At 57.8% G+C, this 17,129-nt stretch overlaps 1 protein-coding gene and 1 pseudogene across 1 annotated transcript in view; both read left to right on the forward strand.

Annotated features, from left to right (window-relative positions):
- The first annotated feature begins 5,841 nt into the window (after nucleotides 1–5,841).
- Nucleotides 5,842–17,129, forward strand: part of ACOX3 (acyl-CoA oxidase 3, pristanoyl) — a 31,631-nt gene continuing 20,343 nt past the window's right edge. The window contains exons 1-8 of the mRNA XM_023519674.1: nucleotides 5,842–6,017; nucleotides 6,450–6,683; nucleotides 7,537–7,611; nucleotides 8,101–8,190; nucleotides 8,704–8,847; nucleotides 12,958–13,046; nucleotides 16,618–16,714; nucleotides 17,098–17,121. Of these exons, the coding sequence (XP_023375442.1) occupies nucleotides 5,874–6,017; nucleotides 6,450–6,683; nucleotides 7,537–7,611; nucleotides 8,101–8,190; nucleotides 8,704–8,847; nucleotides 12,958–13,046; nucleotides 16,618–16,714; nucleotides 17,098–17,121 (897 nt within the window). The 5' untranslated portion in view covers nucleotides 5,842–5,873. The remainder of the gene's footprint in view (nucleotides 6,018–6,449; nucleotides 6,684–7,536; nucleotides 7,612–8,100; nucleotides 8,191–8,703; nucleotides 8,848–12,957; nucleotides 13,047–16,617; nucleotides 16,715–17,097; nucleotides 17,122–17,129) is intronic.
- Nucleotides 11,754–11,872, forward strand: LOC111728832 (annotated as a pseudogene).

Consider the following 17,129-nt stretch of genomic DNA (forward strand, 5'->3'; position numbering starts at 1 on the left):
GGACAGGTAAAGCCAGATGTCCCCTGCGTGTCCCCAGGAGGAACGGGGAAGGATAAGCACTGCCAGTCTGGGCCAACATCACCAGCACAGTGATGTTCCAGAAACGTCGAGGTGCCTCGTTCTTTTCGTACGTTATTCCCTAGAGTCTCTGTCGGAATCACAGACAAGTGAAAACTCTTCTCAGGTTCTATGCTGCTGGGCCCTTTTGTGGCCCTGGAGCCTCCCGGTGTCCTAGACTTAGTCCTGCTGCTCTGCTGCATGTCATAGTGAGCATAGCAGAGATTGGTCCATCACTGAGCAGAAACCTGGATGCCTAGGACTCTGGAGTGAGAAGTCATAAATCCAGAAGCCAGCGTTTTGGAGGAGGTGAATTTTTCAGTTCCATATGGGCCGATAGGGCTGGTATTACGAGATCATGTCAGTTCCTCGCTGGAAACATATCTATTGAACTAAGAATAGTTGGGCTGCCTCTTGGCCGCCTCCAGGGTCCCACACAGCCTGGTTCCACCTCCTGTTTTCCCCTCATTTCCTTTTCCTCTCACCCACTAAGCTCCCAACACAGCAGCTATTCTTGGAACTGGCCAAGCTCATTCCCTCATTCCCACGCTGGGCATTCCCTCTGCCTGGAATGCTCATTCCCTGTCTTTCAATTAAATCAGATTAAATGTCCTCAGACTGGGCTTCCTTGGCCTCCAGCCAAATGGCCCCCAGATACTTCGTATCTTATTACTGGGTTTGTTTATTTAGAGTTATCTAAACTTTGTGTGTTGTTTCCTCTAGCACACAAGCATCCTTAGCTCCGGTACCCCTTGCGGCTTATCACCAAAGCCCTACCTTAGTTTTTGGCGCATAAGAGACACCCCATGATTAATTGGAATGGAAAGGTCTCTGAAGAGAGTGTGGCAGGAAAACTGTGTAGATGGCAGGGTTGTCCGGGACCGTCTCTCTGAGGGGATTCAGGGACCCAAACAGACTGCTGGGTGAAAGAAAGCTGGCAAGATTCAGGCTTAGGGCAAGGTTGCAACCTGTGGCCCGAGGTTGGGAGTGGTCTTAATATTGCTATTCTGTAGAAATTTCTGTGGGGATGGAAATGTTCTGTCTGGATAGTGCAATACGTGTTGACCTTGAACAAAGTCAGCCAGATGTTTCTCCAGCAAAACGGGTTTATTCAGGAACAACGAAGCATGGTAATTCAAGATATGTGGCCTAGCGGGCAAACCACAAGATCAGGTCTCCCAGAGCGGTGGGATGTTCTTTCACAGAGGAAAGGCAGGGTTCAGAAGGCTGTTGTTAACCAAGGAAATGGAGTTGCAAGTGTCCTATCTTTCCATTGGCTGAGTCGTAATAGTCTTTCATTGGCTGAGTGGGAAGAAGACCCTCCTTCCTGCTAAAGTAGAACATCTTCCTGGTGGGCGCGGAAAGTGGTCTTTTTCCTGTTCCAGGTAATTGACTACGAACCGGGGAGTGTGAGAGCTCCCCCTATAGACCCTCCCCACTCCAATTTAAATGAAGTTTCTGTCTATTCTTCACTAATACAGTAGCCACATGTGGCTACTGAGCACTTAAAATGTAGCTAATGCACCTAGGGAACTGAATGCTAAATTTATTTCATTTCAACTAATATACACTTAAAATAGCCACATGAGGCTAGAGGTTACTGTATGGGACAGCGCAGCTCTATAGAGACTCACTATAGGCTGGGTCCTTGTCATCCAAGCGCTGGGACCTGGGTGGAGGTGGGAACGCAGCGGTGGAAGCTTTGGCAGGCAGGCCACATGTGCTCTGAGTGTGCTCAGTGCCAGCCCGTCGTGCTGATGGGACATGGGCTCCAGCCCACCCTGGCAGCAGCCCTGCCCTTCCCATCGCCTTCCAGGTCCTCAGCCAGAAACGCCCCTAATGCCAGGACTCCTTCAGTATTCAAGCCCTTTGGACCGAATGCGCTGGGTTTGTAGTTTTAAAAAATTCTTTGACTCATGCCAGTAACATTTGCCACGAAGGTCCAAGCTTCAGCTCTTCGTATGTGCACCTCGTACAAAACTAGTACACAGCACAACACTTCCCCGACACTAATCTCAGCTGCCTATTGTCATTTTAGTAGGGGGAAGGAGGTTGGCACTGGGTGCTGGTGACCATGGCAGAACTGTGACAGCACCATACCTGGCACCTAATCATCATGGCCCAGCCCAGGGACCTGGTGACTCCTTTCCAGCCTTTCTGCGAGAGAAAGGGGGTAAGGAGAGACAAACGGCCAGGGTTTGGGTGGAAACCTTAGTGTTAGTGGTGTGTTCAAAAAAGCGCAGTTACCAGTGATGGCCAATGGAGTGAATGACTAAAAATGAGCAGGAAACGGGCGTGCCACATTTGGAAATGGGTGGAATCGGACAGATGTGAAAATGGACAAGAGTGGGTAGCTAGGGACTGATGGCAGAGGTCCACTAGAGGACGGCCAGGTCATTGTCAGCTGAGTCACTGCAAGAGTTCTCATCCTCCCCTGCCGTCGACACCGGCTCCACTGCAGCTCCTAGGAGCTGGCTCACAAAACGTGTGCAAAGACAAACTTCCTTTCTTTTTCCAAAGTTGCTCCCCTCTGCCTGACTCGGTGGCACCTCCATCCACCCAGGTCCCAGCAAAACAGCCTGGAGGAGTGCTTGACCCCTTCCTCGCTCCCTCGCTCCCCACGTGCAATAACTTCCAATGCCCACCCGATTCTACCTAGCACACTCCCTGTCTCATACAGGTCAAGTGGCATCCTGAGGCCAGGGAGGGGACCGAGTGTTGGGTGTTGAAGGATTGGCAAGCAAAGACCAGAAAGTGGTGCCCGAAGCAAAGCCAGGGCCAGAGCGGGGAACGACAGCCTTAAATCCAATCAGCAGTTCAGGAAACCGAGGACGGGGAGCGAAGTAATGAGGCTAAAGCTTGTTCGGAGCCGCTGGCCCTGCGAAGCCGGGAGGGCGGAGGGGACACACGCGAGCAAAGCAGGGAGGAGAGAGGAAGAGGAAGAGGAGAGCCCAGTGCCATTGCGAGGCGAGCCCGTCCGCTTCGTGTGCGGTCTCCACATCCTGTGTGATGAAGCCCCGTCTGGTAAAGAACCAACACTTCCGAGTCCAGCGCCCAGTGCGCCAGGCTTGCCTGAGGCCTTCCCGCCTCTCACCTGCACCATGTCACAGGCTGTTTCTTCATCCTCGCCGGGCGGCCTGCCGAGGTCTGCTGGGAAATGCCTTTGCAGTGGACTCGACTGATTGCCAAGCAGAAAGAATGTTTTTCTAATGTCAATAAAACATGCGAACCAGACATACTGTCTAGTGGTTATAATTTTGGAAGAAACTGTGACCTAAAGGTGTGAATTCTGTAAAGAATGGATTATTTTATTACTCTCAAAAGTATCTCCAGACATCTGAAAACCAGCAGCATGTATTTTTATCAGCCTGCTATTATTCGCTCTGCATTGCCGGGTGCCTGTGGACTCGGGGAGCCCTTGCAGTAACGCCACAGCCCCCTGGCTGGAAGCACCGCCTAGGGGTAGGACAGTGTGGCACACGCGGACCCTACCTAGTCCGTCCATCCGTCTCTTTCTCCTTTTGCAACAGGAAGGCCCCGCTGATGCCCCAAATTATGTCTGTTTGGAATGAGTTGCGACCGTGAAGGAAAGTGTCTGGGAATGAAGGAGAAGGGACTTCAGTGTGGGAGCGTCTGCAGCCAGACGTCCTACCAGCATGTCGAACTTAAGGCAGCTCTGAAATGGAACGTATCTTTTGCTTCCCCATGACGTCACTGCCTGTCCTCCAGGTCCCTTCAAGTGGAAAACTTTGGACTCCTCTTTCTTTAACGTGGGAAATTGCCAAGTCCAGCCGATTCTATCTCGGTGGAGTCACGCGATGTGCGCGTCTTAGTTCGGGTCCCCCAAACAGAGCCTCCGACGGGGCTTTGGGCGCGGGAGCTTCAGTGCGGAGTGACCCCCGGCGCAGGCGTGAGGCAGTGGGGCGTAGGGGGGCTGCTACGGACTGCCGGGGCTCGGTCCCCGAGCGCCACCGACCCCATGGGCGCGCTCAGTGACTCGAGGACGCCCGGCGCGAGGCCGCGATTCCGCAGCTCTGGAGCGGGCCCCGGAAGCGGCGTGTTAAACCAACATCGGGGGGGGCTTCTGCAGGGGGGTCCCCGGGAGGAGCGCCAGGGAGCATCCGGGGGCGGAGGGAGTCGCCCCGGCGCGATGACGTCAGGGGCGGGGACGGCCGGGCTCTCCTGGGCCGCGCGCGCCCCGCTCGCCCCCGGACGTCCGCCGCGTCCCGCAGACGCTGGCCGAGCACCTGCGGTGTGCGCGCAGCGGGCCGAGGCTCCCGCGGACGCGAGCGGCCGGCGAGGTGAAGCCCGCTGTCCGGGGCCGGGGGCGGAATGCCCGGGCGGGGGCGAGGGGACGACACGCCAAGGGCCCGGCGGCACCCCGCGGGCACCCCGCGGGCACCCCGGGGGCCTGTGCGCGCTCTGCGGCCGCGGAACTGCCGCGCGCACGGCAGGCCAGGGCCGGCGGCCGGGAGGTGGAGCTGCGGGGCACTGGGGTTGAGGACGCTGTCGCCGGAGGTCACGCACGGGACAGCTGCCACCCAGCGAGAAAGCTCAGAGCCGCATTTCAGTCACTTCTGCTCAGAGAGGAAAGTTGGCGGAGGGCGACTGTCGCCGCGGCAATGACAGGGGAGCCGCAGTTCCATGGCGGTCCCAGCGCCTCCTGTCAGTGGCGGCGGTGTAGACACCGGGCACAGTAGGTCCTCACTTAGGGTCGCGCATAGGTTCTGCGACTTCAAGCCCAAGGACCGGACGTGGAGGGAGAGTTTCCCCGTGAGCCTATCGGTGTTCCTGAGAGTTAAGTTTCGACGCATCTCGTCCACCTGGTAGTGGAACAGCGTGGTCGGGAGCGGTGTTAATTGAGCGCCTGCCATACTAGACGCTAGACGAGGCTCCCACGTCGGCACCACTCCCAAGGCACAGAGGGCAAACGGACTTGCCAGCTGAGCAGGCTTCTTCACCCCGATGTTGGGCTCTGTCGCGGGGAGGTCTGGCTTCAGAATCCTTCCTGGCACGAGCTACACCGTCCTGCAGTGACGTTGGCGACCTCGGGTGGCATGGGGCGGTGGGGGACTTGCTGCTTAGGATCATGAGATTTGGGGTCAGATGTGCCAGATAACAGCCGTATGACCTTGGGCTACTGAGTTCACTCCAACAGGCCCCGGTTTTGTCATCTGGAGATGAGGTCGGTGAACACTCGGGGTCACAGGCACACCCACCCGCGCTCAGAGACAGACTCGGTAGGAGCAGAGAGAAATGAGAGGGTGCAGCAGGCACTGGAGAGGTGCAGAGGGGGGACTTGGTAACTAATCGCTCATGGGGCATGAGGGGGGAGGGGACCTCCAGGATGACACCCAGGTGTGTGGCTCCAGGTGGAACTGGCCTACGGGAGGACAGGCTGGGTCGGGGGCGAGGCGAGTTCAGTGTTGAGTGTCCAAGGTCCGAGGCCTTCCGGAGCAGGAGGGCAGGGGCACGCAGCAGACTGGCAGGCGAGCACGTGGGTCTGCACGTGTGGGCTTGGGCGCCCTCCCTGCCTGGAGGCCACGACCTGTCGACTTGACACTTCACTGGCCCAGGGCTGCCCTTTGCTCTCGTCAGCCCCCTCATCTCTGCTCAGGGGTGAAAACCAGTTCTCCGTCGCCTTCTGCTTGGGGGAAATGGGCGCTAGCTCTAAACGCCATTCTCTTTTGCTGACCCTTTGGAGTTATTCTTACTTGGAACGCGCGGCACCTACACAGTGGTTGGCGGACAGTGTGAGCAGAGAGACTGAGATGCGTCGACTCGGGTTGTGTGTTCGGTGCAGGTCGACATCAGCGATGGCTCCCCCTTTGGAAGGAGGCACGGATGCACTGTTCCCAGATGTCCCCCGGGGACCCCTGCATGCCTTCCGCGCCCGCGCGTCCTTCAGCTGGAAGGAGCTGGCACTGTTTTGGGATGGCGAGGACGTGCTGCGTCTGAAGGTGAGGCCAGGCCAGGCCGTGCGGTGTCGGCCGGGCTGACCCACAGCGGGGTCTGCTAGGCGTCCCCGTTCATGGGCAAAGATGGAGCTTCGTGCCCTTGGCACCCCACGGCCTCCCTGGGCCTCGTCACGGCCTCTCTAAGGGGTGGCTGGTTCTGGGCCCAATGCAGGCCTGTCTGCTCTCTGCATCCTAGGATGGCGAAGCCTCTGGGAATTGCCCGGGAATCCGGGAATGAGCACAGACTGTCGAAGCTTCCGAAGCCCCAGGCCCCTCTGCTTTCAACCCAGGACTGTCGCCTCCTTCCTGGGTTTCTGGGTTAGACTGTGCGTTCGGTGTAGCCAGCGGCCTTGAGAAAACTGGTCTGAGTAAGAGCGTACTGGGGTTCCGTGCTGGGCCCCCAAATCGGCCGTTCCCTGTCTCCTGCATTTCCAGAAAACCATCTTCTCGGCTTTGGAGAACGACCCCCTCTTTGCCCCGCCCCGGGAAGGCAACCTCCCCATGGAGAAGTACCGGGAACTGAACTTCCTGCGCCTCAAGCGGATCCTCGAGCATGACTTCCTGCGTGTGGACGAGCTGCTTGAGAGCCCCCTCAAGGCCCTGGCACTGATAAACTGTCTGGGCATGTATGACTGGTCCCTGGCTATCAAGCTCTTCCTGCACACAGTGGTAAGCGGGTGGCACGGGACAGAGGAGAAACGCCAGCGTCCACGCTCCCCCTGACGCCTCCAGGCCGCTCTGGGCCAGGGCCGGCGGGGTGAAGGACGCCAAATCCAGAGCTCGGTTTGGTGGCGGTTAGTGTTTGCTTGCTTTTGAAGTTGTCTGGGGAGTCATATGCATTTGGGGAAATGTTCGTTTAAGGAGATTTCTAAAAATCGTGTAGGAAACAAAAGCAGATCTTGTGGTTTTTAGTGAGAAGGCCAGTTTTGTTCACCCGTATGTGCACATTGGCACACGCGAGTCCTTGATCAATGTAGTGCTTATGGAAGTCAGAGAGAGAGAGAGAAACAGCGAGAGACAGAGACACAGGGACGGGAGAAAAGGAGAAGCGGCCGGAGCAGAGGCCGGAGTTCCCTCTCGTCTCTAACACGCGGGTGGAGGTGAACTTGGAGGAGGTGGCCTCAGCCGAACCTGTGGCCCGTCCCTTTGTCGTCTGATGGAAAGATGGGCTCACTTCGCCCCGATGCGCCCTCCCTCCCTCCTCTCCTGTCCCCCTGCTCTTCGAAGACCCTCAGGATGTCTTTCGGGCATTTGAAGTCCGAGCTGATTCTGTCGAACGTACATAAGCCGCTTGGGACAGGGACACAGCTGCCCCACTCCCGCAAGCTCAAGGCAGCCGTGTCCCTGGGCTTGGACGCTCGTGTCATTAGCTTCTCAGGGCTGCACCCTTCCCTTCCCGTCTCCGAAATGGTGCGGTGGTGCCCAGCGGGGGGTGGATATTGAACAGCACGTCACCTGTGGCACCCCGGTGTAGCGACACTCATTCACCCCACCTGCTTATGTGGTGACATTGTATTTTCAGGTTTTCGCATTCGCGATTTACAGCTCCGGTTCCGAAAGGCACTTCAAATACATTCAGAAGGTTTTCAATCTGGAGGTAAGTTTAGGGCCATGGTGACTCGCGAGCCCACTGTCTCTTGCCTGTTGTCCTGAGGGGCTTGTAGAAGGGGCAGCCTGCAGACGGGTCCCCAAGGGGTGATGCTTACCTACTTCATGGTGTCCTTAGGCTTCTCGCTGAGAAGCGAGTGCTGATCCTGACAGACCCGTGTCTGCCAAATTCCTGGCACTGCAGGAATTTAGCTGAGGCCTTCGTTCCTGTCCTCTGCCTGGGAGCAGTCTGGCCACCATGCTGACTTGGTGAGGCCACTGGCAGCCCAGCCTGTCCGACCTGCTGCCCTTGCAGGCCGAGCGGCATGGTGTTCAGCACGGCGGGGTGACGCGGTGCTGTCATTGTTGGCCAGACAGGAGGAGGCTGGGGCTCTAAGCCGTGCCTGCAGGCTGCCAGCCCACGGGGCAGGGCCGGCGGGTCCCTCCAGGACGGAGGAAGAGCCTTCCCGCCTGACGTCGTTTCGTGCTTCCCTGTTAGATTTTTGGATGTTTTGCTCTGACCGAGATCAGTCACGGGAGCAACACCAAGGCCATCCGGACGACCGCTCACTATGACCCCAGCACCGAGGTAGGCGCCCCCTCCCCGTGGCCCTCTGGGCTCCGAGCACGTGACGCATGGTGTTGTCACGAGCGAAACGTGACACAGGCGCTGGGAAGCGGGCGTCCCGGAGACGTAGGCCTCGAGAGGCAAACCTGTCACCCCCGGAAATTGCGTTCATTCGGGGTCGATGGGGAACAGGGCCACAGCAGAATGGGGCTGGCGGAAGTCCACCTGACGGGGGTGGTCAGGGAGGTGACACAGCGGGGGGTGTGGCCAGCTTCCAGGAGGCCTTGTGTGTATTTTATTGTGCGACGTTTCGGTCATCGTCCTCCACCGGAAGGTTCCGCTTTAAGTCACGGGAGCCAGGAACACGCTCTGCTTCCAGCAGGGCTGCGGGGTGCGGGGGGCAGGAGGGGCTCCCAGTAGGTGGGTCATTAGGTCAGTTCCTGCTCTCGCCTCAAGGGTTTTGAACAAAGAACGTGGAACGCGTCAAAAACGGAAGGAATGTCTTCCGATCGTAGCTTCCTTCTCCCCGTGCAGGAATTCATCATAAATTCCCCGGATTTCGAGGCTGCCAAGTTTTGGGTTGGCAACCTGGGCAAGACGGCTACGCACGCCGTGCTGTTCGCTCAGCTGCACATGCCGGGGGGCCAGTGCCACGGCCTGCACGCCTTCGTCGTCCAGGTAGGGGGGCCAGTGCCACGGCCTGCACGCCCTCGTCGTCCAGGTAGGCACCGTGGCGGGGAGGAGGCAGGTTTCACCCCGGGGGACGTTCGGCGGTGTCGAGGCTTCTTCATTGCAGCCAAGGGCGGGGGGTGGGGTGCTTGTGGCATCTAGTGAGTGGAGACGAGGTACGGCCAGACCCCTACAGTGACAGGACAGCCCCAACCGCCCCCAAGAAAGAATCGCCCAGCCCCAAATGTCAGGGGTGCCGCGTTGGGAAGCCCTGGGCCCCAGTCGTGTGGTGGAGGGTCTATCTGTTCCAGCAGCCACACTAGATGACCTCAGACGCTCGGCACAAATCCTGACTGCTGGCCCCCCCAAGACTCCGACCTAGCTGGTCTGGGGTGGCGTCCTGGGGTTCTGATATGAAGCCCGTTCCTGGGTCGCAAACAGGAAGTCTACTGCCCAAAGGGGTGGCACTTGGGACCGATGGCCAGGCAGGGCCTCCCACCTCCCCAGAGAGACTCATTCCCCGACTGCCCAGGGCCACTGTGGCGTCTTCAAACCTGGAGCTTCCAGAAGCTTTTTCAGACCTTTCTGTCTCGACTGACTGGATCCTGAATGACACCCCCAGCTCACCCCACTCTGGGGCTTTCGTTTTCTAAGACTTTCTGGTGGGGGCTCTCGTAAGAGAGAGCAGTCATCGTGTTTGTTTCTTTTAACTGCGGTAAAATTCACGTAACATGCAGTTAACCGTCTTAAAGCATTTAGCGCGTGCACAGTGCTGTGCAGTCACCTCCTCTCGTTTTGAACGTGTCATCTCTAGAAGCACACCCCCTCCCCTTGGAGCGGTCACCTCCATCTCCCCTCCCCCAGCCCCTGGCAGCCACTGTCCACTTCCTGTCTGTGGATTTGCCAGTTCAGCCGAGTCGTAGCATGTGCCAGCATCCTCCCCCCGCCTCCCCCTTTTAGGCTGAACGATCCATTTTCTGGATGGGCCACAATTTGTGTACCCATTTGTCGACTGATGGACATATGGGTTATTTTCGCTGTCTGGCGGTTGCGAGTGAGGTCGCTGTGCACGTGCGTGTGTCCGGTGCCCATCTCGGTTCCTTGGGGTGTTCGGTGACTCTGCGCTCAGCGTCCTGAGGCGCTTCCAGACTTCGCCGCGGTCTCCACCCCCCTGCGATCTCATCGGAAGGTTCCGGTTTCCTCAAATCCTCACCAACGCCGCTGCCTTTCTCTTCTTAAACACCCCAAGGGGCACGAGGTGGTATCTTGTGGTTTTGGTTTGTATTTTCTTAGTGACCAGGAATATTGAACAACTTCTCGTGTGTCAGTTGGCCGTTCGTACGTCGTCTTTGGAGAAATGTCTGTTCGAATCCTTTGCCCTGTGGGAAAAAACAAAGACCTCCCCCCACCCCCCCCCAACACACACACGCGGGAGAAGGCGAAGGCTGTTTGCTCAGCACCAGCTATAGTGGGGGGTCAGCCACCATCACTTGCTTTTGCCGGAGACCCCAAGGCAGGCAGAGGGGTGGGGGAGCTTCCTCGTGGAGAAAAGGGGGCTCGGATGCCGTGACGGGGGCCGGGGGCCGCGGGAGGCTGGGCGGCTACTGGAAGGGGGCGTCCGGGTGGAGCAGGTGAGGCTTTCTCACCTGGTCAGGGGAGCAGGTGAGGCTTTCTCAGTTGGTCCTGAGCGGGAAGTGGGGACGGAAGTTCGAGAAGCTGTCAGTTATGGATCCAGTCCTGGCCGACTGTCCCAGAAGTTGTCGTTCAGCTTCCTGGGTTGTCCCTGGGGCAGCAGGCTGACCTCTTGCATGTCTGACTCACGCAGCTTCCTGGACGGGGCCGCGGGCTGCGGGGGGGAGCTCTCCTCACGGGAGGGCCGCCTTGTCCCTTCGCATGTTCAGTGTCTCAGACCATTTCTATTTGGCTCACGTGCGTTTTTAGTGTCGAGCTCTCCGGGTATTCTGAACACTAAACCCTTACCAGGTAGATGGTTCGCGAATGTTTCCTCCCACTCCGTAGTTGTCTGTTCATTTTCTGATAGCGTCCTTTGACGCACAAAGGTTTTATTTCAATGAAGTCCGATCGAACCATTTGTCTTTGTGGCTCCGTCATTATTTTTCAATGCACATGTGAACTGCTGCAGACCAGGTACATTTCTCATCACCGTTCATCACTTCCGTGAGGACAGCTTGGTACCAGAAAGGAACTTCTGACAGAAATCGGACTGGAATTCAGCTTCTTTCAATGTTTCTGGTTCTCAGACTATAGAGCTACAGTGTCTAAATCTCTTTAAAAGTTGTGGTTTAAATTCTCAGAGTGTCTTGTCATCCCGCCTCCCAGCAGACGGTTTCTGTGTCCCCAGCGTGTGTCAGGCAGGGGCTCAGGACAGTGCAGTTCCCTGTCCTTGTGGAGTTGACTGTCTGCTGAGAAGAGATTGAGGCTCGTGGTCCCAAAGCTATTCAGTGAGCATCGCGACGTGCCCCAGAGCATTAGCTGGTCCAGCGGAGGGGTATTTTTTCCTTTTTGATGTGTTGTGTCACATCAGGTCGGCAGTCTCCTCATGTCATGGGAAACGTTATATGTAAATGGGCACAACTAAATATTTTTCAGATAGCTACGACATTAATTCTGCCTGTGACTTTAATCTGAGTCCTTTCTGAGAGGTTAAAGTGATATTTGCAGTGACTAAGTTATCATTTATTTCTAGATGAACTGAAAACTTGCCTTAGCGCAGTATCTTTCTGTTTGATCACTTGAAAAGCACCAACATTTTAACTATCTCTTCTCTCCATGTCTACTTTTTTCCCTAACTATATTTTTTATTTCAAATATCTGAATCTTTGCTGAGCCTTACTGAAAGACTTCAGAAAAGAGGAAAGATGGTTTACAGTTGGGCTCCATCATTATAAAGTTCAGTCTACGGCCACGCCACCCTGAATGTGTCTGACTTCGTCTGATCTCGGAAGCTAAGCAGGGCCGAGCCTGGTTAGTACTTGGATGGGAGACCACCTAGGAAGACCAGATGTTGTAGGTGTTAAAAAATTTTTTTTTAAAAAAAATACATATAAAGTTCAATTCAGTTTGATGATTCTTCCAGTGAAATAACAAAAACTAGCAAATTATACAAACAGCTAAATTCCAAACAGTGCAAATTCAGTATTTCTTTGAGGCAGAATTTCTCAGCTATGACAGGTGGGCTGGATACTTCTCCTGCTGTGGACTGTCCTGTGGGTGTGTAGCAACACCCTTGGCCTCTGCCTGTAGGACCCCCCCAGTTATGACAATCAGAATGTCTCAGACATTGACAGATGTTCCCTGGAGTGGAGGGCACGGTGGCAGAATCACGCCTGGATGCGAATCGCTCCTTTAAAGGTTTTCTAGAATGAAATCCCACATCCTGAGCACAGAGTCAGGAGCTATCCGCTAGCTGTCTCTGTACTCTTTCTGGCAAGTCTATTGGAAACTCAGTTGGGGGAGCAGAGATTTACAAAGATAATCTTAAGCTGTTTCTCCCACAGCAGTGCGTGCACAGCCAATTCGTCGCTGTATTAAAGTCAGGAAGTCCTCTGCCTGAAGCACACGCACGTGGTCACCGACATCCTCCAGACGCGTGTGCTAACCAGCTCCTGGGCTGGTTTTCCTGTAGCTGCTGTAAAACAAAATACTACAGACTAAGGCCTTAAAACACCAGGCGTTATTCCCTCCTAGTCTGGCGGCCAGAAGCCCACGTCCGGGTGGAGACAGGGCCGCACTCCTGCTGGAGGGCCCCTCCCGCCTCGTGCAGCCTCAGGGTCCTGCCAGCCCCTGCCAGCCCCTGGGCTGCGGCTGCATCCGCCAGTCTCTGCCTCCGTCTCCACGTGGCCTCTCCTCGCTCCACGTCCAGGCCTGTCTCTTCTAGGACACTTGTCATTACATTAGGGGCCGCCTAGGGAATCCAGGATGATCTCGTGTCGAGACCCTTCTCTAGCCGCATTCACAAAGAGCCCGTCTCCAGTGAGGCCACGTTTTTGGAGGACACATTTATTCCCTGCAGCGACGTGGAGGAAACCCGTGGCTCGGTCCCCGGGGGTTTGAACAAAGTCATTTTGAGTTGCTGTTTGTTGCTTTCTGTTTGTGCAGATTCGGGACCCGAAGACCCTTCTTCCCGTGCCAGGGGTGATGGTGGGTGACATGGGGAAGAAGCTCGGGCAGAACGGCTTGGACAATGGGTAAGCGCACAGCTGAGCCTCCAGGTCACGGCGCACTCCTGGTGGGGTCGGTCCTCGGGGCCGCTGGTCAGGGCTCGGATTCCTGTTCACACCTGCGATCTCGCAGGGCCCCTCGGCGCTGTCCCGTGCCCTCCTGCCTCCTGCGAGTCAGGTAAACCGCGTCAGGGATGCCGGCCTCAGCCCCACACTTGAGAGCCCGGTCGCGAAGGGCCCCTGACGTCAGGAGGTGTGAACAGCCCGAGTGCCGAGCGGGTGAATTTGTCCCCAGGCAGGCGGCCGCTCCCAGCTCGGGCATCAGGCCTGCGGCAGCCTGGGGCTTCAACAGCACCGGGCTGTGACGGGGCCTGCCTCCCCCAGGCGAGGTCCCCATCAGCAGCCTCCTGGAGCTGGGCATCCAGCACGTGTCCACACCGACTCTGGGGAGGAGGGGCTGCGTGGTGTGGACTCCGGGGTTGGGGCTGAGAGGCCCGCAGTGGTCTTACCGAGACGGCGCCCCGGGTGGGCCACGCCAGTGTGGCATGGGCTCTAGCATTGCCATCGCCTCCAGCATCGCCGTGGGGCAGGCTGGTGACCTCCTTGTGGAGGCGTTCCGGCGCGGCACTGCTGCCAGGGAGATGCTCGGACGTGTCCAGGGGCCCCGGGCTCACAGGCTGGTGCTGGGTGTCCGGCAGGACCTGCTCCCTGCCCCCCACCCCAGGCCAGGGGAGTGCGTGGCCAGCAGAGGGCACGTGGGCTTAAGGGCACGGAGGTCCTGCGTGCTGTCTTCTGTCTACTTCGAATGTCTTATAATTAAGTGATTTTTTTTCTGAGGTCATTTACCTGGAAAATATAGGTTAGATTTAGTCATTGCACAAGAATTTCTGAGTGTGTGGGATGACTGTCTAGTAATCAGAGGCAAATACAAATCGCGTGGGTTAATTTTAGCCAAATAACTCTAAAGGAAAATAATAAAGACCCTCTCAAGTGAGATTTTGGCCTCTGAACTTAGGAGTGGGCTGTGGACGTTCTCTCGTGTTTGCTCTGAAGTGAGGTGGGACCCACAGGCCTTGGAGATCCATCCGGCACGTGGCCAGGAGGGGTCCCGCCAGGCACTTGGTGGACTTGTTCCCAGGCGGGCTGGGGTGGTGGTGGGCGGCCTCAAGGGGAAGGAGGTTCCTGGACCCTGGGAGAAAGCCCGGGGCGGAAGGACACGTACAGCACCTGGGAGCAGGGCCCGCCACCTGTACCTGGCCCATGTCACACACACCGCGTGTCACACCCTTTCGTGTCACACCCTCCCCATGTCACACACACCACATGTCACACTACGTGTCACACACCACCATGTCACACACACACACACACATACACCCCTGTGCCCTCTGGGGACACTGGGAATTCTGGCTGGCAGGCTGGCCCCGCAGTCCGGCCACCTGCTGACCGTTTCTAGAACGGCTGCTGAGCTATACTGGAGCTCAGAAGAGAACGTGAAACCGTTTCTCCAGAGTAATTAACTTTTCAGTGACGGTCGACGTGCAGTTCTGTGTTAGGCTCCGGTGTGCGACACGGTGACTGGGCACTTGTGCACCTTACAGAGCGACCCCCGATAAGCAGTGCCCGTCCGACAGCGTCCTCAGGTGCCGCAGGAGAGTGTGTGAGACTTCGCTTTCAGAGAACTCAGGCGAATCCTTTCGCAGGCGTAAATATGTTCAGACTTGTCCCATCTCCGAGCAGCAAGTAACGATTTTCCACCCCTAAAAAGGGTACTTTGAGGGCGGATTCGCGCGTGCAGAAGCATCTCTCTGCTTTCAAGTAAGCAGCTGGAGCACGCGGGGGTGTCAGCACCGAGTCTGGCTGTTCTTAGAAACTGGGGTGTCTGGACTCACACGCTGGTGGGCCTTCCCGGGCCCCGCGGCCAGTCAGAGCCACCCCACCCAGGCCCTGACTGGCGTCCACCCCTGGACAGTGCCACGATGCTGGGCCGGGCCCTGCTGAGGAGCTGGCGTGCGGCCGATTCTCCTTCACGCTCGGCAGGGCGACCTGCAGAGGTTGGCCGCCCGCCTGGACCCCGGCCTGGCAGCCCAGGGAGAGTCCCCTGCCGCAGATCTGGGCCCGCCCTGTGCCCGGCCAGCCCGGCCTCTGCTGGAAGGTGCCGCTCATCTTCCCCCAAGGCCGTCCTGGACTGGGGTTTTGTGGCACCGACGCCAGCGCCCAGAGCGTGAAGTCTCAGCCGCCGTTGATTCACTGCACGGCACTGGTCACCGCATTACAATAGGAGAGTTAAGGGCCCGGAAGCTGCCAGCGAGGACCAGGCCGCTGAGCAAGGAGCATAGGCGCTGGGTGTCGCTGCAGAACGGGGCCACCCCCCGGTGGTGCTCTGGGGTCACCAGTCCCCACCGCAGGCTGGTGGAGAATGGGCGGGTGGGCCTCCTGGCGGAGGTGGCGTCAGGAGAGCAGGGCCACACGCAGACCGCCCTTCCACAGGCCGCGAGGAGCTGGGGCCGTTGGAGCAGTGAGCAGTCCACGTTTGTTGCGGGCTTTAGAGTCCCAGGTGGCAGGACAGACTTCATGCAGGGCGGGGCCCTTCCCGTGGGCAGTGGGAAGGCCTTGCTCGGGCGTGGGACAGGCTGGCGGGGGTGAGGTCTGGGAGGGGCCAGGAGACACTGTTGTAGTGAGTCGGACACGGGGCAATCTGAATGCAGACAGGGACGGAGGGCAGCGGGGGAGGCCCCCTAGCACCGTCGCCAGCCTGGGCTTCAGTCGGGATGGAGGTGAGGAAGGTGACCAGGTCAGGGGTCAGCGCCCACAGCGGGGGTCAGAGGAGGAGCAGGTGCAGAGGGAGGTGCTGAGCTGCTCTTTATAGAGCTGTGTTCTGGGGTTTAGTACTAGGACAGTCTGTGACACGAGACAGGTTCTTACTATTAGATAAACACCTGTCGGCCCTATCAATTTGTAAGATGGTTTGGTTTTCCGAGTGGTTTCTGTAACATACATTACTTTGCGTAACCGTGTCCCTGGACAGCCCCAAACGTGCCCGGTTTCTGACCCGCGGCGAAGCGTGTCCGGCCCGCTCCCCTCCCCATTTGCGAGCAGCCGCCCGCTGGCCTTCGGGGCCCCATGCGGCTGCGTGTTCTCCCGTTCGACGCAGCAGTTTCAAAACTCCCACTTGCTGACTTCGTCGCCCGTGTGGTGGCTGCTGGTGCAGGACTGAAACGTGACAGCCAGTGCCGTCTTTCCGCAGGGGCTGAGCTCCCCACTGCTGTGCAGGCTTTGTCTCAGGAGCTCTCTGGGGAGCCCTGAGACCCAAGCCCCAGGGGCGTGAGGGCTCAGCCTCCGAAATGACGGATGTGGCTGTTTTGTGCCGCAAGGAACCCCACAACGCACCCACTTTTCTTAACCTCCTTTTCTGGATAGAGAAATTTGTTGGAATTCCCTGTCCACTGGTGTCTTCATGCTCTTTCTCTTCGTCTTGGGGATTCTGCCAGCTTTCAGGCTGACCTTTCATCTGCCTGGGCTCCAGGGGGAGGGGACGAGCCTGGGGATGAGCCGGGGCCGGCGCCCAGTTTAACTCGAGGCCCTGTGCACCCCACAGGTTCGCCATGTTCCACCAGGTCAGAATTCCTCGCCAGGATCTCCTGAACCGGCACGGAGACGTCACCTCTGAGGGCACCTATGTCACCCCCTTCAAGGTACAGGCCTCTCCAGCGGGGGAGTGCCTCGTGCTCACAGGAGGGGGACGGAGGAGCCAGGTTGGCCCTAGATCTGTCTAGGTTTGGGTTACAGTGCCCCCAAAGAGGAGGGGGCGCTTGGGTCGGCCACACCCCCAGGGACGATGGATGCCAGCCACCGGCTGCCCGCGGGCCTCCGCTCCGCTGCACCTTCCCGCCAGCCCTCCGGGACCAGTTAGGGAGGCCGCCCCTGTCAGTGCGGCGGGCTTAAAGGTGAAAGGTTGTCTGGTGGACTGTCCACGAGTGGGGGTGGCAGTGTTCTTTGGGGTCCGGGGCTCACTGCCCCCCTAAATTCATTGAGTAGCAGACACAAAGGGATGTGGCCCTGGGCCCTCTCCAGACAGGTCCCACGTCGAGCTGACCTCCCGAGCAGGCC

This window comes from Pteropus vampyrus, unplaced genomic scaffold (assembly GCF_000151845.1).
Source record: "Pteropus vampyrus isolate Shadow unplaced genomic scaffold, Pvam_2.0 Scaffold231, whole genome shotgun sequence".
NCBI classification, from domain to species: domain Eukaryota; kingdom Metazoa; phylum Chordata; class Mammalia; order Chiroptera; family Pteropodidae; genus Pteropus; species Pteropus vampyrus.